Below are 20,503 nucleotides of genomic sequence, written 5' to 3'. Positions count from 1 at the left end.
GACGGACCGGACCCCGGCCGCGGGGGGCCGCTTCGCCTACCACACAATCAGTCATTCACTGCCGTTCTTGGGCAGAACCCAGCATGAGCCGTCGGACATGTCTAATTTTCTTATGATAATACTGTACCATAAGTTGCAGGAAAACTCGAGAATGGTTTTCTTTCAATTTTTAAAGGGATTTCATTCGCAAGAAAATCAGAAAATTTCAAGACAAAATATTCGTGACTTTTAAAAAACAAACACATATTTTATTAGGATTTGGCAACAGCCGGATTTCCATTCGGCGTTTTTCCTTGGCATCGCAGAATTGCCAGAAGGCAAAAAGCCGTAAGAACATCAGGGTGTTGCCGAATTTCCCCCGATGGAATATAAATTTGGTAGAAAACTTATGAATATTCTTCGGTGAGATTTTCGGATCCTGAAGCTGAAATTGCGAATGTAATTTTCTGAAAAAATCGGGTGAAAAAACATCCAATTTTTCCTGCAAATTCATATTTTATCGAGGAGATTTGGCAACGCTTGAGGGCTCGTACGGCGTTTTTCCTTAGCGCGGCAAGGTACGGCAAATATCTGAAGGTGGAATGCCCAATTGGAGATGAGTATAGTCGAACAGAAGTTGAGGGTGGCTCTCCAAATGTGACAAGTGACAAAATGACATTACCAAGGACCACTGACGAAAAAGTGAGCATTTTTCGAGTCTGAAGAGCCATCGCTCTATTTAGCCATGATAAGAAAAAACCACTGTTGCCAGACCTAATGAACCAATATTGCTTGGGAAAATTGCATTACAACCCAGCTTTGAAAAATCCCTTGCCACTGCCCGAGTGAACTTCTCGTCCGAGGTGTTTCCAGAGTTCTACCGGGCTGATTCCCATGATTTACGGGCACCGGCATTCCTTGGGTAGGCTGAAATAAAGTACCTTCCTAGACAGAGTATGGCCATTTCTGTGCCGGTTTTTCATTGGTCGCGTGAATATAGGCTGACACGATGTTCTTACGGCCGTAAATAAACAAACAAGATGGCTGTTATCAGCAAGCAAGATTGAGGTTATGCACATCTTACATTCTCCTGTGATAAAGGTGAAAGGCGATTTAACAATGTTTTCGTGTGTTTTTCGTGTGTTATTCGTAGATATGCTAGTTTAAATTGTTACTGCCGTATAATTGAAATTTTTGTCAAATTTAGCTTCTTAGCGATGTTATGGTGAGCCGCCATCTTGTTTGTTTATTTACGGCCGTAAGAGCATCATTAAGCCTAAAAACTCGTTGACCAATCAAAAAGCGGAACAGTTTTCCTCTGGTAAAAAGATACGAATGGCCATACTCTGTCTATAAAGGTACTCTAGGCTGAAACCTTCATACGATACCGCCGTCTTGAAACTTTCGACTGATGACTCGGGAATTCGGGGGTTCGTTCGCGGCCCGCTGCATAAGGAACTGCGTCGGGTTCGGAGAGACGCGCTCTTCGTTCCTCTACAGTAAAAGGGCGTATCTCAATTTTCAAGTGAGCCCCACAAAGCACGGAGTTAAACGGACCGGAGGACTCGCATGGAAATGGAGATACGCCATTTCGTCAGAGGAACGAGGATTTGGAGGCTTGGGCCGCGGCCGGCTGACTCTGGAAATTACTGTACTCGATGACGGCGGGATGAAAAGCGAGATGAGGAATGAGCGAGAATGGAGGAGGAGAGATAAGGGCGAGAAGACGATTAGAGCCGCGGATTCTCTTGGCTTCCTCTCTCGCTTTTCTCGTTTATATATCTCGATATCCCTGCGCTTTCAAGTGGGTTCCTGAGTGTTCGCACTCTCATCACATCATACCCGCACCATCTAGAAAATTGATAACCAGGGCCCGAATCATATTGGGTAACGGTCAGAGACAAGAGACCCTCCACTCCCTCCACTAGTAACTTGGCCATGGTGGAAGCTTTTACTTTCGGGACTTCAGCATTCTACTGTTGACTTACCTACATGGTTAATGTTCAACAACGTGTTGGCAGTTTCGTTTTGCAAACAAGCCGAAAATGGCCAACGTTTGGGAAAATTGTTTGGCTTATGACGTCATCCGAAGCTCATCATCGACCATGTAGGTAAGTCAACAGCCGAAAATAGAGTGATGACTGTTGCTCGCTCATAATTGTCCATAAGGAATTGTTGAAACCCCGAAAGTAAAAGCTTCCACCTGTCGCTAGGAGGCCAGTGGAGGGTCTCTTGTCTCTGGTAACGGTCGACCGCAATTTGAGAAACCTAACCTCTAAATTCTTCTTCTGTTGTTAAAGTGGATTTTACTCCAGTTGACAAGGCTCACCTCTACATTCGACTTAAAGTCGCAAAAATTATACTCAAAACTCAAGCTGAGCGCGCATTGAGCTCCTTTTGCCCCCAAAATCTTGCCAAAAGGGGGGCAAAGTCGCAAGAATTATACTCTGCTCCCAAGCTGTACCTACACAGGTTAAGCTCTTTTTGCCCCCAAAATCTTGCCAGAAGGGGGGTCCTCTTTGATAATATATAGTGCAAACCTCTCTCACTAGAAAAACGGAGCGAACGTGGACGGCTGTCTTCCTTTCTTTTCCTGACCTATTCCTTTTCTACCCTTTGTTGGGATCTAGCATGAGCTAGGGCCTCTAAAGAAAAGAGGGGGGAAAATCCAACACACAAGGTAGGTGTCTACGAATACAAATATATTGCACATAAATCGGAAATGAACACAATGACAAAAAAGAGAAGAACAAAAATGTTGGTCTTGACTCTTGGAGTATCCGCGACGAACAGGAAAAGGCAGAAAATCCTGTACTAGAAACACCGAAACGACCAAAAACGTACATTTTAGACACCCCTTTTTTAGGTGTTCTTTTCGAGTAGGTGGCCCCATATTTTTTACGGTTCCCTTCGCGGTAAAAAGGTGTTAGGTGTTATCCCCGAAAATTGTGGTGCTACCTCGATAGGTTGTATGATATGGGAATTTCGAATTTATTACGGTAGTACCGCGACATTTGGGTGGGTAACCTAATTTATTGGGGTGCTAATACAGTTAATTGGGGTACTACCACAATTAATTGAAAATGCCCGTATCATCTCACAACGATAAAATAAATTCCCTGCATTTTTCCAGGTTGATGAGAGCCTACTTCCTGTAACTTTTCCGCCCTCCGACCGGATTGAGCCACCATCGGCACTCAGCTGAAATTCCGCCCCTGCGTAGCGTTCAAGGGCGGCAGAGGAGAGGGCGGGGGAGGGGGTGACGTCAGGAGCCGCAAGAAGTAGGAAACACCCCGAGCGTTGCATCAAGGCGGCGACCTTGAAAACGCGGGGCAAGGATACACGCGCGAGAGGCAGTCCCCGAACGAGCGAGCGAGCGTTGCGTCCGTCGGTTCCCCTCCCCCTACCTACACCCCGCTCCCGGGCGGCCAATTAAAATTGATCAAGAGTGGTGAAAACGCTTTCGCGGGGGGCGCCGGCCCGGCCGGGCACGGGTGCGTGCGCCGATTGCCGCAACCCGCTCCCGAAGAGGGAGCCTCGAGGTCGCCGAGCCTCCCTTCGCGGAGCGAGGGGCCCCAAAGTTGCCGGCTCGCCTCATAAATTCGCCTATAAGCGAATTTTATTTAGAGGTTCGGTACTACTAGAGTCCCTGTATACTGAGAGTTAAGACAACACCCCCTCATGGAGTCACAAACGGGAATGGAGATGCTGCATGTGTGAGGGATTTGCGATTTGACTGTTGTTTCTGACGAAAAAGTTCGCGAGAAACACGATGGTGCCAATGGTTTTCTCTGAAATCAACTCCCAAGCTCAAAAAAAGCTCTCAAAGTGAGGCCAAAATGGAGGGGATATCCCACGCTTTCCTGAGAGTCCACCTCTACATCAAGCCAAACTCTCCATGCGAAGATAGAGAGCAAATACATTAGCAGTGATGCCGTGTTTTCAGTTTTGGAGTCCTCAAATGAAGTGGCAGCCCTGTCAATGTATTTGCTCCGTGTCTTTGCATGGAGAGTTTGTTTTGATGTAGAGGTGGACTCTCAGGGTAGGGCGGGATATCCCCTCCATTTTGGCCTCACTTCGAGAGCTTTTTTTGAGCTTGGGAGATGATTTCAGAGAAAACCAGTGGCGCCATCGTGTTTCTCGCGAACTTTTACATAAGAAACAACAGTCAAATCGCAAATCCCTCACACATGCAACATATCCATTGAGAGTTTTTCGTAATCTTTGATCAGCTCATTCTTAAATTCCTTTCTCCGTTCCTTCTCTCATTCCGTTTGTTCCTTGTCATGTCAAACCCGTAATTCCTCGGTCCATTCCAGATTATAATCTTTGCAATTGGTGAAAATGTAATCTTTATTCCCGTTTGTGACACTGTGGAGGCCTAAAATACGGCAACCAATCAGGAATGGATTCACATTGTCTTGACTCAGTATAAAGGGACTCTAGGTACTACTTTTGAGCCCGCACTCCGCGCTGCCATTCTATTTAAGTTCGGAACTTCCGATTCAGTGACTAACGAATCACATAACGTTGGTACGTGATTTTGATACCACCTCGCGAGGTGGTTCTAAAAAGGGTTCGACCTATCGAAATCGAAAACCAACGCATCAGATTGGTCGAATCCGGTAACAACGGTGTCCACTGGTGTTGGCGATTGATGAGACAAACCGGGACAGAACTTCCCAGAGAGGTTCTGAACTTAAAATAAAATTCGCCTTATGTCCCCTTAATGAACGTGCGGAAAATCATTATTTTCGGAGCAGTTCGACAAGTGTGTGCGGCACTAAGGTTGCCCCATCCCGCTGTAACTTCGCGGACTTCAGGTTGAGATATATCGAAGGGAAGAGGTCCGGTCGTAAAGTTCAACCGAAATCAGAAAATGCCAATGCGTTGTAGGGGACGTTCATAAAAAAGTAGCGCCTGGGAGGGGGAGTCTAGGAGAGCGTTACGCCATTTTGTTTTTTCATTTTACAAAAAATAAAGCATATCGACGGTGTAAGTCGGCAATCACATAACTCGGTTTGCGACGTCGCAGACTTCCTGTCATACTTTATTCTTTGAACGGAAAACTAATCAACGGCAATTCTTTAAAACTGCCATGATTTTTCTTCTCTGTGCGAAGAAAATTTAGCATGAACTCCAAGGAATGATGTTAATTTGTTCTCCTTTACGAAAAATAACATAGACACCGCAAACGAGATATGTGATTGTTGACTTACGCCGTCGATATGTTACCTAGATCGTGAGCCGCGTTTAGCGCGTACCATTATGCGCTGCAAGCCTCACCCCAAGATGGAGTTACTGCTCTTTTCCGTGACGCGATAGAGCTGTTATGGAAGAGAGCAGTAAGTGACTCCATTCGGCTGCATGGATTATGGATCGCGACAGAGGTACCGCGCGGACGGAAGTCGGGCCGCCGCGCGCGGGGAGGAGCGAGACTGCGAGAGGGGTGCGTTTGGACGCCATGTTGACTTTCTAGTGATGAGCGTGAAAATAGGAGCTCAAAACACGCAAATTCGAAATTGTTTATCGTGGCTTAGTATTCTTCGAGACAATCCGGGAAAATTCCTTGGAACTATGTGCATTCCCTACTTTTCAAAAAGACGAGAATTAAAAATTACTGAACAGGCTCGTTTAGCTCATGTAAAATTTTTTGGAACCGTTCATGGATAAAAATTAAAAAAACAAAATTTTGAAACCACTTCTGAAGTCAAACTATTGATTAACTTTTTACGTACTCCCCTGTGGCTTTAAGTAAGTTCGCTGCGAATTCCCAGAAGTTCCAAATTTTCCAGATCGCCAGAAACCCTGCAGCTTATATCCATCACCTGGATATCCGGTGTTTTCCCGTGCCACAAGGGCAAAAATCTCGGCCGACGGATCTCTCGTTCGCCGCGCGAGTGAGCGCGGGAAACTTAGAGTACCTTTGTAGACAGAGTGTGGCCATTCGTATCTTTTTACTACAGGAAAACTGTACCTCTTTTTGATTGGTCAACGAGTTTTTAGGCTTCATGATGCTCTTACAGCCGTAAATAAACAAACAAGATGGCGGCTCACCGTAACATCGATAGGAGGCTAAAATTTGACAAAAATTTCAACAAATTTGACAATTGTGCGGCAGTAACAATATAAACTAGCAAGTCTACGAATAACACATGAAAACACCTTTAAATGGCCTTTCATCTTAATCACAGGAGGATGTACGATGCGCATAACCTCAAACTTGCTTGATGATAACAGCCATCTTGTTTGTTTATTAACGGCCGTAAGAACATCGTGTCAGCTTATTTCCACGCGACCAATGAAAAACCGGCACAGAAATGGCCACACTCTGTCTATAAAGGTACTCTAGGGAAATTCAGGATGCCTCGGTCCTTCCCTTTCCAATGCGGGCTATTCTTGCTCCTCGACTTTCGGCAATACAACAGAGTGGGACCCCTACTTATGAGCTCTTCATCGAGCGCTGTCTGACAACACGGTGGGGCCCCGAGGAGCGGGCCGGGATAAATCGTCCGGGATGTGGCAACGGGGAGCTCGGAGAGCGATCGAACCATCCTCCGCCCCGCCTCCCCCCGCACCCACCACCACCGCCGCCGCCGCCAACAACGATGCCGAAGCCGGGTCCAAGCCGGCCGCAACGCACCTCCACCACGCGATTGTTCGCTCGGCTTCGAGTTCACCGCAACGTCACCGGTGTCCCCTCGTCATTGGCGCGTGAGCTCTGACGTAGGACGAAGCTCGCGCAGTATTGGTTCTTAGTCCTGTCAAAAGGGTCCCACGGGGACCATGGCAACACCCAAGGGGCTTTCATGAGGACCCATTGGAACTCATAGGTCCACTTAAGGGTTCAATGAAGAGACCAACAGGAACGCATGGAGTAACCAGAATGACCTAAACAAGGTTCCTAGATGGTTCCCTCAGACTCCCTCAGGGTCCCCACGGGAACTTGGGCCAATCCCCAATGGGTTCTCGTAGGAACCCGTGTAATATTCCCATGGATCCATTGTGACAAAAAGGCCCGACCAGTTAGATGAAACTCATCGTCACAGACACAAAAGAGACCAGAGACCAAGACCCTCCACTAGTCTCTTGGCAACAGGTGAAAGCTTTCAATGCCGAGGCTCGACGTTTTTGAGGGACACCAAGGGTCGTAATCTATCCTTGTTGACTGTTGAGAGATGGGTAATGAAGTAATGCCCAACCAGTTTACCGAACATCGGCTGGCTTGCTATTCAATTCGCACAACATGTTCCGCGAGGCTCTACAGGAGGTAATTTCGGGGATTGAGTAATGAGGCCTCGAAAGTACAAGTTTCCCCAGGTCGCGAAGAAATTGGTGGAAGTTCTATCTCCGTCTAGGGTAGTGCTTTCGGTTCTGCGGGGCGATTATTGAAACTATATCGACTCTATGTCGCCGCTTTGTCGTGTCGCGCCATCGACTGAGGGCCGATTATTGAAGTTGATAGACAAAGCTATAGACATGGAAGACAAAAGAGATGAGAAGGTTGCAATGGACAAACGAGGTAGGTAATAGCCTAACTGACGTGAACCCACGAGAGACCCGATAGTTAGTCCATCATTTTCTCCTTTACCCTGTCGGAACCACCCATTTCAACCAACAGGATAGCTCCATACTCTCTACGCCTTCTTTGCCCATAGCCTCGTTCACGATTTCAACAATCAGCCCGCTGCTGGGTTTTTGCGGGGAGGGAGGGGGTATGGATTCGATCGACATGAATCGATCGAAAAATAGAAATGTGAACTGATGGACAGAGACTCGATCGAAAAACTTCGATCGATTCACGGGTTCGTCATGGGGTTATCGATCGATTCGTGGGATAGCTCCATACACACTATGACTTCTTTGTCTATAGCTTTGTCTATAAATTTCAGGGCTGGCGATCGTTTTTTCGATGGATCCATGTCGATCGAATCCATATCCTCGAAAAAACATTCTTCTCATCACTTGTCGGGAAAAAATCCGACGCTCTTCGCGCGTGGCTCCACGCTAGAAGAGGCTGTCCTGGCCTCGCGAGGGTGAAAAGTTGATTTTTGAAAGCTGAGCAGCAGCGAGGATCCCAGTTGCCGCTCGGTGCACGACAAACCTCATTACCCAACGATTCCAACGGGGGTCCACGTTCGAACCGGCACCACCGGCGAGGTTCCAGCTCTCATGGCCACGACCCACTGCCCGCTGCGCCACATCTCCCACTCCACCTTGCCGAGCAAGAGCCGCGCATCTCGCGCGCGGATCCCGGTGCACTTGCGCGGTTTCTGCGCGGCGAGGTTCCCCGCTTCCGCGGGTCCTGCGCCTCCTGCCGTCGCACAACGGATCGCATTCATACCAGAAGTCGGACAAAACTCGGAAACTTCAAACGCTTATAACTCCGTTTACACGAGACATTGGAGTTCTAAAAGTGGTTCCATTGGCTTTCTCGTGAAATTTTCTTCCAGAATCACCCCCCAAATAGAATGAAATTTGACGAAATGAACATGAAAATTCGCAGTTTTGGTCAGAAAATTCGTGTCCGACCTCTCTCGTTGACTGGATCCACTGTGCGTCGGCGCTCTTCGCGGCACCCCACTACTACCGAAATCCTGGGCCCGGTGTTGCCGCTCCGGCGAGTAATTCTCCGCTTCTCCGGGGGGGAACGTGAGGGTTTCACTCGGGGACTGGGGATCTGGCAAGACGGCGGCTCCGCGGTCAGGTGATCGCGGATAAAGGTAATAATGGCCGGCTCACGCCTCCTCGCGGTGCCCGCACGCGGTCTCGCCGGCCGGGGTCCTGGGTCCGGCCCAATCGGCGCCGCGCCGCGCCAACCGGGAGGACACGGCCAATTTTTAAGCCTTCCAGCAGTCGCAGCGTATTATCGGAATTGTATCATTTATAAAAAGAAGACTTGATGGGAACCGACCAGGGGCGGACTGGTAGTTGAAAAGTTAGGAGGCGACCTAAATGTGGGGCCCCCTCTAAGAAGGTCCGGGGGCCCTCCCCCGGAACATTTTGAAAATTTCACACTTTTTAAACGCAATTTTAAGCATTAAGTATTGGAGTTAAATACTACAGCACTTGAAATATAAAACAACCCACTCTTAGGATTTTTCAGGGGCCCCCTTCATCAAATAAGCTTTAGGCGACCTTTCATGTCTCTTATAGACAAATTTTCAAGGATTTTGGGGCCTTTCAGTGACTGAAAAGGATAGGAAAATTAGGTACAACATTACAGGGGAAAAAACGATGACTCGAAAAAAATTCGCTGAGGGGCCCCTTTGGGACCTCTGCGGCAAATTGTTAGGAGGCGATCGCCTCCCCGCCCCCATGGCCAGTCCGCCCCTGTAACCGACATATATACTGCCGTGCTAAGGAAAAACGCCGTATGAACCTTCAGACGTTGCCACATTTCCTTCAATAAAAACCTAATTTCCTTGGAAAATCGTGAATTTTTTTCTTCAATTTTTTCAGACAATTTTGCTCGTAATTTTGTCTGAAATGTCTAAAATTTTCAAGGAAACTTACGCATTTCTGTTCTCAAAAATACATGTTTTATTTGGGGAAATTTGGCAACTCTCGAATGTTCATACGGCGTTCTTCCTTAGCACGGCAGTATAGCGGCAATAACCACAGATCAGGGTTTCCACACAATTTAGAAAAAAAAATTCCCTGAGATTTCCCTGACACATTTTGGCGAAAATATCTGACAATGGAAGATGTGACGGATGGTTAAAAAGGCATAATTGAAATGAGTTTTCCGACAAAATTTGTTGTTCGAAACCTCGAACCCATTCTAGAAAGCAAATGAAGGTGATTTGACAAATTTTCCCTGACATTTTCCGGTTTTCCCTGAATGTGGCAACCCTGACAGGTGCAAAATGAGATTCATCCGGCTGAAAAGTCAAGTTTCAATTTTCCGAGAATTTCAACGATTTTGCAAGGGCTGCGTATGCAACCCGCAGTACTGTTCGAGAATTCTATGAGAAACTTTGAAATTTGATTCATGATATTCTGCCCAAAATTTCAAGATTAACATTTTCTTTTGTGTATATGTTTCATGGCATACCAAGTCCACTGCTGGATTTTTAAAAAATTCCATGAAATTTCATTTAATGACGTCTCATGGAGTTCTGCATCTCTGGCAATGGATTAATTATTACGAGAGGTGAAACTGAAGGAACTGGAACTGGAGGAACTGGTGAACTGAACTGAAGGAGAAGTAATTAAAAACTCTTACAGGGCCTTCTGTGGTTTTGAAAAACAGTAAAAATGTTCAAAAGTGTTACACAAATCTTGCATATGTGTATGTTAGGTAGTCAATGAAAGATGTTTAAATGTGAATTCAACCATACGTAAAGAAAAAAAAAGCTGTGGCCTTTCTTCAAAAATTTCGACAGTTTTGAGAACTTGCGAAAAGTGCTTTTAAACAGTCACTGTCACTGATAAAGAAAGCAGTGGCCAGGACTTTTGCAAGGTTGTAGTATGGTATCACTCGTGTAAAATTTCATGGAAAAACTAATAAGTTCATTAGAAAGTTGAAAACAGTATTTTCTAGGGGAAAGAGCAAAAAAAAAGACAATCAAGATCCGAAAGGAATGCTAGACAAGGAAGATAACCTTGAACATTCCATTTGCCTGCTTTCAGTTAGTTTACTTAGTTAGTTTGTTGCCTACTCTCAGCATTGCAGCGTTCTTGATTTGTTTTCGCAAAAAGCAGTCAAATTAGAAGGTATTTCAGAGGAAAAAATAAGTGTCGTAATTGTGATTTCAAGGTGAATGCGGTCAAGGCTGAAAAATTAAATAGATGCATAGGATATAAAGGAAATGATAACTTGAATATTAGGGCAAAAACTGTGGAATTTAAATTTTTCAGAAATAAAAAAAAAAACTTTGAAATGAATTTGACTCGTATTGATTAATATTGTCCCTTTTCTTGAAAAAGGGCTTGGAAAAAAAAAAAATTCAAGACTTAATTTTTGAGTTGCGAGATTCTAAAAAGAAACATGTTTGAAAGACGTTCACGTGTGAAAGCAGGTTAAAGCTTGAAGGATTGATACATCCCACACAGGGGAAAGATAAGGCATGGTCACACAATCAGTATTTTTGTTAAAATCTCAACCTCACATCGTCAATATGAACCAGAAATGTTATAACAATGGTTGACAAATACTGATGGAGATAGAATGATGGCCCAAAATTTTAAGTTCAATCAACAGTAGGATCCTCAGGTATTAACTAAAATATTGACAGGGTGACCAGGGCTATGGCAGACCTCTTACATGAATCGTCCAGGGGTCAAAATTGATAAAATTTCAATAGGTTACTCTTCTTTTAATCTTTAGCAAAACGCCCGCACAGTGCTCAAAGATTTTGTCACATTCCGGCCAAAGTACCAACAGCGCCATGCGACGTTCCGAAATTTTCGCCGCCATTTTGTTTTTTTAACAAGAAATTTTTGGTTATATCTGCTTGAAAATTCCACTGAATTTTATCAGCAGCACAAAGAAAATTCAATGAAATTTTCGGACAGCTTCGTTTTTTTTTCTCTGTAAAAAATTAAAATGGTGGCGGAAATTTTGAAACGTTACATGGCCCTTGTGATCCTTTGGCCGGAAGGTGACGATTTCATGAAGGTAATGCTTACAAAATGATCATCTCTGAATATAGAAAAGGGAATGCCCTGGGTTTAGCAACTTTACCACTCAAAAAAGCAAAAAAATTAAAATTAGTTCGCCTGGTCTACTCTCAAATCAGGTTTTCCCCGCTATTTTCCAAACAATTTTTCTTATTTTCATTTCCATCTTGTTTAAACGCGCGACAAAAATGGGTTCAAGGCGACTGTTGGTAGTCTTCAATAGAATTCAATTTCACAAAACTCTATATATCTTTCTGTGCCAAATCATACCTTGAATCTCCAGGCTATGAATCTATTTTCTGCCTGAATATCATGTTTATAGATTTAACTATTCTTCCCTACTGAGTAAAATTGTGTCTGATTACTCTTTGCCATTTCAAAAATGTTTCCAGAAAATATAGTTGATGGAAATAGGTGATAAAGAATAGTGAAATAAAAATAAAAATTTAGTAAACTTACTTTCACATCGATGGCCAACTATTCCACAACCCCAGATGTAATCGTTACCTGGAAGAGAAAATAAAATTGAACATTATTTGCGAGTATTGTTAGGTGGTGAATATTATTTAAGCTAGCTAAGACTGAAAATTACTAATAGTTGTTGTGGCATGCTTCTTCAGAGGTTTTTATTAATTTTGTTATTATTATATATGTATTAAAATCAGAGGCAAATATTGTAACACCATCAATTTAAAATTCACTGAGGCAAAAGTTATGGTGCTATGTGTTTTGAAAATGATTTAAGTCAGTTATGCAAGTTATGAAGGATAATATCCTTTCAGTTACTGTTCCAGAAAATTACCTTCTGAGGCAATTTTCCTTGTCTTCTCAGAATATTTAGCTGTAAAATTTTATGAACATTTAGAATACAGGAGCTCTATTAAAATTTAGCAGCTGTAAATTTCTTTTGCTTTGCATAGTGCCTTAAAATGAGACTGAACTGCACAATACCTCTAAAAGAATTCTATGAGACAATTAAGGCAATTTTCTTTTATTTTGTCTTAAAAAAAGGAATGTGGTTTGCCAATGTTATCCCTTCATTTTTTCAAATATGAAAGTCATAACACACATCAGAAGCCATGCGATGATTTCTCAGTTCAGAGATGGAATTCTGAAAAATGATTCCCCAGTTGGTTTTCCTTTAGTATAAGTGTACATTCTACTAGAAATTCAAGGATAAACTGGAGAGAAGTAATATTGGTCTCCTGCAGAAGAGTAAAGATGATCTAAAATTGGACCCTACTGATCCCTCAATGGTGCCATGATATTTACTGGACCTTTCATTGATTGGAAATCAGATGACAAATTTGAACAGTAAACTACTCAAAAGAACTGCACACATGATACTAAGAAGTTTAGCACTGGCTATATTTTAACTCTCTTTGATAACTCGTTCCTCCTGAGCACAAATTGAATATTTTATACGCCAATCTCGAGAAAAAAGGAGCTGAAAGATGAACTTTTCAGCAATTGTGCACGCAATATCAAGTACAAATTTTGCACCATCTTATCGGTGATTGAGGAGATCTTTGGTTTCCTCATAGGCTGTGAGAATGAGACAGATGAAAAGAATCATATTCCTTACAATGATAACAAGGTACAGCACAGTGTCACCAGTTCACATATAGCAACAATCCTATACCTCCAACAGAAAACGCATATAAGGGGGGCAAAATTCACTTTCCAGCCCTCAGATTGGCACATATCAAGTTCAAATTTTAAAGCTAAATGCACTTAGGAGGCCCTAGGAGGCACCATCTCAAGAAATATCAAAGTTCGGCTAGCACCGAATTTCTTGGTATTATGGGTGTGGTCATTTAGGAAGATATTATTAAAGAATTCAGTTTTGAGGTCCTAAATTGTGAGAATAATTGATAATCTTCAAACGTGCTGAATATGGCATAATGAAGGGGAAAAACAGTATCTAATCTTAAATTTTAATCTTTATTGATGAATGACGGATGAAAAGTGCCATTTTTTAATATTTTGAAATTTTCCTGCATCGACAAAATACCAATGCCTTAACAACTTAAATTTTAGTGCTGTTGATGATGGTATAAATCAAATTGATTTGGATTATATTTCCTCGAATCGTAGGAAAAGTTTGAAATTCGATAACTTACAGTGTCGGCATAAAATTGGAGTTATGAAGTAGGCTCCTGTCAATTGATGTTCATGCGAAACGTTACAGTTAACACTTCCAGGTGCTGCAACTGGAACTTCTAAAAAAAAGAAAAAAAAAGAAAAATAGAACGAAAAAACAACTAATGATTCATCGCTATTTTTATGCACTGCTGTGCTTCATTGAGTTTCTTTCATTCCTTTCGTTTCCTTACATCCCATTGAGGAATATGTACGGCCTGAGCTGACATTTATTTTGTTGGTACTTAAACTCAACCTCATTATAAAAAACGATCAACACAAAATGCATACCATAAGGAAAGGGATTTTTTTGGCCCAAAACTCAGAATTTAGGTACTACAACTGCTGTCAGAAATGTTATGCATGCATTTTGGCATGAGAACAGTTTGAAAATGTCAAACTAGAGTGGAATTAATACTGTTTGAAGTTGGTGACTTAAAAAATTTAGGTAAAGCTATTTTAAGTCTTGTAATGAGCCATACTCTATGTTCAAGATTGACAGACTAAAGCAGAACTTGGTGCCTTCTATTCCCACAAAAATTAACTATTTGATATGGATTTATTCTTAGAGAAAGCTATTTGTCAAATATTCAAAGCCCAAAGATTCGGATCAATTAATTAGACAAACATTTTTCTCTTCAAAAATTTGACTAGATAAGCTTATAAAAATCATAGCTCGTTGTTTTCTAAAATTCTTTCTTTCCAAGATTCTTTTCAGCATGGATGAAATCAATGGACTTAACCCTTTGACTTATGATTTAATTTGACCCCACCTGGCCAGGAATTACGATTTAATTTGGCAAAAATCAGTAACTTTGAACACAATCAAATAATCCAAAAATTCCTTCTCTGAGGGTAAAAACTGACACAATAAGCATTCACAATACAACGTTTGAGAAAAATGGAGAAAACTTTGAACAAAATGATTTTCTTGTTGTGGTTGACTGCTGTCAAAGTCGCGAAAATCAGAAAATTTTAAGGTTCTTTCATGTTCAAACGCAAAATAATATGAAAATACCATAACAAAACACGAAATTACAGTACACAATAAGTAATAGGGTGGTCACACTACTCATATAAACATTGATGAAAACGCAGTCTACTGGAGAATCGCGGGAATAACGCAAACAATCAACGTACGGCTTTGAACCATCTTTTCAGATCTGGCCCAGCGCAGCGCGAACAGCTGAGAGCGGTCAGTTTAAGTCAATGGGTTAAAGTAGATGGTTTAATACGCTGAGAAACTCCACAATTGCATGTAAACAGATTTGGCGAAAGAAGACCAAACTTTACTCAGCCAAAACTGTTTTAATTGCAGACAAGAGTAGCTGCTCCACATTTGGTACAGCCAAAGGCAACAAATCAGATCAAATAATAATAATGATTATAAAGGGAAAAAATACTCACTAAGTTTATCATGCGCTTGATGAGGTTGATCTGTGTAATAATTGGGAACAGCATGCGGCAAATACGCAGAGGTAGGTTCTGCATTGGTGATCGGGATACCTATTTGCTGAACATTACGGTACGGTAAGTTTTTGGTTAAACTAGAGTTGGCCGTTGCTGGAGGTGGACCGCTCGGGTAAAACTTTGTGTCTGTGCCTGATTTTGATTTGAATGGCTGAGCAATATCTGCTGAATACTTAGCCGATGGACAATGCTCTACGTATTCGCTAGATTGCTCTCCCCCTGAAAAAAAAATGGAATTATTGCTTGTTATTCTCAAATTTTCTTGATTGATCCTAGTTCAGCCCAATCAATTCTCCTGCAAACCCTGAGTAATCTCAATAACACTAGAGTACCTTCCTAGACATAGAATGGCCATTTCTGTGCCAGTTTTTCATTGGTCGCGAGAAAATAGGCTGACTTGATGTTCTTACGGCCGTAAATAAACAAAATTTGAGGTTAAGCGCATCTTACATACTTCTGTGATAAAGGCGAAAGAAGATTTAACAGTGTTTTCATGTGTTTATCATGTGTTATTCGTAGTTATGCTACTTTAAAATGTTACTGCCGCATGATTGAAACTTTTGTCAAATTTTAGTTTCTTATCAATTTTACGGCGGGTCGCCATCTTGTTTGTTTATTTACAGCCGTGAGAGCATCATAAAGCCTAAAAACTCATTGACCAATCAGATAGCGACACAGTTTTCCTGTAGTTAAAAGATACGAATGGCCATACTCTGTTTATAAAGGTACTCTAAATAACACCTTACTTTGATCCATGTATTAGTCCGGCTGCCATATCCTAGATTTTACCGACTTTCTCTGATTAAATACTTTTCATCCCAATCTACAGGCCCAAAAATTGTGTCCAGAAGTACGAGAAAAAGGAACAAAAAATGTAACTCCAAAACGTGTAAAAGTCATAAAAAACCAGGGCTCAGAAAAAAAAAAAAAAATATTATCAACGAACAAAATTGCTACTGGCCTCTCTCCTAAATCAGCCTTTGACCAAAGACATCTCGAGAAAATTGAAAAAGTCTTCCTCATGTTCAGAATGATGGTGCTGTATTTTGAAGAGAGCCAACATTGGATAGTTCCATTCCTAAGCTTAGGTGTGAACGGGAATGTAATTTTCCAGGACGCATTAAATAAATAATGAATAGAAGATAGAATAACTTACGTGTAAGTGAAGAAGGCAGCTTGATTTTGGAGAAAGAGGGTAACCCTTTCGTAATGACGTTCTTGCTGACATCGACGTAGGCCGAATGTTCCATCCTGCTCATGAGTCCCGACTTAGGACTCTGGCTTTTCCAACCGGTATTGCAAAGATTTAAGTAATCCATTTTATGGTACGTATCATTTAATTTGGTATGTCCGGTGTTCTTGTCTTCAATTTTGCTGTCTTTGGATTCGGCCCGGTTTTCCAGCTGTGCATTTGTCCGAGATGGCTCTGGGTCCCTGTTGGCAGTGAGCGTTTTACCGACTTCTTCCAAGCTGGCTTTGAGTGGTGACTGAAACCTGACGCGACGTTCACTTCCACCGCTGGGCTTTTCATCATGGTAGCTTGTTTCTGCAACTCTGGCAGTGTGAGTACTGAACGAATCCTTCTTCACGAGGGACTCTAAACGACAAAAATTAAACAATTTAGGAATCTTGAGACACATTCACAATGGTCAATTTCGAACCGCATGAAGTTTGCAGTCTCTGACACATGCAAAAAGAACAATACTTGCTGTTTTTTTCCTGTCTCACTCCGCATCCCAGATAAACATTTCTAGAATAGGTGGGGGTAAGAGTACGCACGGGGTAAGAGAACGCACCGCACTTTTTTCGCGCATTTTGTTTGAATTTATGATGGCACCGGGTGTTGGTTGTTGGCAACATTGAGTTTCATCTGTTGACGAAGTTTTGTGAGAAGCGGATGTGTTTTGACGGAAATGTGAGGTAAATTCACTTTTCATGCGAAAAAGATCGATTTTTTTTTAGTATTTGTATTGTCTGTTGTGAGTAGAATAGTTGATGGAAAAAATCGGACAGGCACCATATCAAAGAGTTATAGTGTTGGCTTTAATAATACGTAGTTGTTTTCACACCTTGGGCCTTGGGCCCAAAGTTTTAGTTTATGTTGTCCAATGCTTACAAATGGGGCAAGAGTACGCAGCCAGAATGGGGCAAAAGTACGCGCCCAAAAGTGGAGCGTGATGGTGGGGGAGGTGTATAGGAACTTCAACATAGAAGATGTAGGCATCTCAGTATCTTAATACATTTTTAGGTTCCTTTGTTCAATTTGGACATTTAAACTTTGTTCTTTTCCTGTTTAAAAAAAAGTTGCCTTCGAAAATTATTTGGGAGCTTGTAATGACTGAATTATTTATTTTTTTCCACAGTAAAAGTGGTTAGGCACTACTGGAACCCTCAGAGACCAGTTTTGGTCGTTTTCGGGGTGTAACAGCAATTTGGAGCCCAGGAGATGTTTTTAAAAAAAAAAAGTACGCATTTTCAAATTTTTTTAAAAAATTCGCCACGGCCATGGATTTGATTTCTCAATTCAGACAACGCAGGGCACTTGTGCGCGAGGGCTTGCAGTGGGTGCCTGGCCACTTTTCCCGCCTTGAAAGTCGATTCGGTCACAGAAATATAAGAAAAACCAAAAAATGCGTACTCTTACCCCCACCTACCCTATAACTCATATTTTCTAGAGTCTGTCTATGCTTCTTTTTAAAATCTGTTTTTCTTGGCGTGTTTTAAATTTGCATTGGTATTACTATTACTTGGAGCGCTTCTTGAAAATTTCATTAGATTTTGATGACAGCTGTGTTGACTTTTTGGCAAAAACCTAGCGCGTCACAGAAAATTGCGGAGGCCTCTCGAAGGTTGTGGAGGCTTGGAACAATCTGCACCCCTGTGATTAGAATTAGAGGAGAAAAGAAAGAGGGCAGGGGCTTACTTGGAACAAAACCTTGAGCACCAGTGCGTCGATTAATGACATAGATGCAGCCTGGTTTTGAAAAATTGGCAGCTTTTGTTTCAAGGGTGTCATTTGGAAGGACAGTTAAATCATTATCGCCCTGACCAGACCAGAATGTTTTCGCTTTGTAGACAGCATCTTCCTCCTCTTGGCCGGCGGAGTTGTCGTTTGGATCCTCGGTGAAGTCCCCTTTGCTATGAGATCTTGACATCTTAATGCCATTAGATTACTGATCAGGCTTGTAAGTTAAAGCTCTGAAAAAGATAAATTGCTTTCTTTAATTTTCAGAGAGGACAAAATAAAAAAAGGTTGGAGGAAAAGTTTCAAAAAAAAAAAGAGATATCATTCTGAAGTACATGATTGAATTGTAGACGCTGATGTAAAAATAGGCAAAAAGCAACAGAGCATAGAAGCTCCAGTTATTAAAGTAAGTTATGGTCCTCAACAGAAAGTATAACTAAACATCCTCTTGATTAAATATCAGCGGTGAAACTACAAAATTAAGTACCTTGATGATGTTACTTGTTTTAAAATCTCCACTTCTTCTGCTCCGCAATTAGATACCTCAGATTTTCAACAGAACAACAATTTCTAAGAATATTCTGAGGAGGCAAAGAAAAGTGACATGAAATTTGTTTATCAATTATAATCAATCATTCCCAAAAAATAAAAACCACGAAAGGAGATCTGCAAAGCTAAAAGTTTAAAAAATGTAGAAAAATATAGTTTCACCGTTGATGTAGTGTGGATTTTACGACTGCAAATTCCAAGAGATTATTAGTGCACACTAGATGGAGCCTAAATGAATGGTACAATTTTCGGCACAGCTGAAAATGAGACAATGTGATCTGTTCTCTAATGATATAGACGTCAAACCTCCACAGTGATCTTAGAATTTACAAGTGTTTCAACAGAGAGAAGGTTGTGGCAATGAAGAGCCTATCAAGAAGCGAATTTTACTTGCGAAAATTCTAAGGTGTAGAATTTCTTGATTCAAAACTCTAGGAGAGGGTTACAACTGTCAGGACGCTAAACAGGCAACAGGTAATCATAACTCAACATGGGGTAAGTTGATGTGCTATGCCAATCAATGGTGTATTTCAGCAGAATAAGGATACTTACTTAACTAAGTTATGCAACATAAAAATAAGAGGAATTGCATTCAGTTCTTAACATCAATTAAACTAATATCACTTGATGAAGGTAAAAGAACATGAATTCGATCAGTACACTCTCGGAGAGTCTGTGTTTAAAAAGATTCGCTTCCTGCAATGCTTGTTTCCAAGAAAGAGGATGGAGAAGAATAAAAGCTGTTTTAATAAGCACATATGCTATGATAAGGATTAATCTGTCTTACACATAAAAGTGAAACGCTATCTAATTCTCTCCCAGGAAGCGTTCTACTATACGGGAAGTGCCCCCTGCAAGAACAGATTTAGTCAGGTTATGGTACGCTTACCTTTGGATTTTGATAATGCCATTGCTCCATTTGAGAAATTGAGTTAATAAAAGTGCCATTGAGAATAATCAAAAGGTTTCGTCTGTAGCATCGGTTGAGTTGCACGAAACACTGCCTAGGCTGATGTGTTGCATTGCATGTAAATAATGGAGAAGGGCATACCAGCAATGTTACTTAATTAAAAAAATAGATTTAAAATGAGGATGACTTAAGCGTAAAAAATATGTAGATTAATAAATAAGGATGAGCAAATATAATTTTAGGTTAAGACCTGTCCCTAGGAGCAAAGTGAAAACACACTTAAAAGGGTGGAAAACGCGCTAATAAATAGAGTTAATAGTAAAATGGCTCAGGAACTCGATGATATTTATAAAAACACTCATCCACGTGCTATTTACAACACTTGCAAGGGTAAAATTGTTAAATTTAGGGTTACTTGACATTAAATTTACTTTGATTACATTGATGAAAATACAAAACAACAGCTTTTCGTCTTTTCTTTCACACAAGCTCGGCATCACTCACACAAAGAACGAATTACACAGGCTGTATACGCAGAAAATCTCCGGCTTTTTTCAGCCAGCCATGCCATAGAGAAAAAAAAGGAGGTGTTTGCATCTTGAGGATTTGTACCCACCTACGTCATCACTGTAAACAAGACGCTCGTTGAGGGTTATGTTGACGCTGTAAAAACGGACCATAATGTCCGATTTTTTTACTTAAATCAACTCTTTATATAATTTCAAGCACTTTTTATTGAATGACTTTTTCCCTTAAATTACACCATTTCCAAGAAAATCGACAGGATAAAAACGTCGCTGTACCCAATGACGTCATCAAAGCTATAGATACTCTATGAAAAATTCCAAGATGCCCGAAATGCA

General features: G+C 41.6%; 1 protein-coding gene across 1 annotated transcript in view; it reads right to left on the bottom strand.

Moving 5' to 3' along the window:
- Window positions 1-20,149, bottom strand: part of Pi3K21B (phosphatidylinositol 3-kinase regulatory subunit alpha) — a 41,135-nt gene extending 20,986 nt beyond the window's left edge. The window contains exons 1-6 of the mRNA XM_072303645.1: window positions 19,620-20,149; window positions 18,140-18,414; window positions 16,373-16,813; window positions 15,154-15,435; window positions 13,728-13,826; window positions 12,064-12,111 (exon numbers count right to left, since the gene is read on the bottom strand). Coding sequence (XP_072159746.1) covers window positions 12,064-12,111; window positions 13,728-13,826; window positions 15,154-15,435; window positions 16,373-16,813; window positions 18,140-18,371 — 1,102 coding nt within the window. The 5' untranslated portion in view covers window positions 18,372-18,414; window positions 19,620-20,149. The remainder of the gene's footprint in view (window positions 1-12,063; window positions 12,112-13,727; window positions 13,827-15,153; window positions 15,436-16,372; window positions 16,814-18,139; window positions 18,415-19,619) is intronic.
- Between the last annotated feature and the right edge of the window lie 354 nt (window positions 20,150-20,503).

Source organism: Bemisia tabaci, chromosome 8 (assembly GCF_918797505.1).
Source record: "Bemisia tabaci chromosome 8, PGI_BMITA_v3".
Lineage (NCBI taxonomy): Eukaryota > Metazoa > Arthropoda > Insecta > Hemiptera > Aleyrodidae > Bemisia > Bemisia tabaci.
The sequence above is the reverse complement of the archived record's forward strand: the minus strand, read 5'-3'. Positions and strand labels throughout refer to the sequence as shown.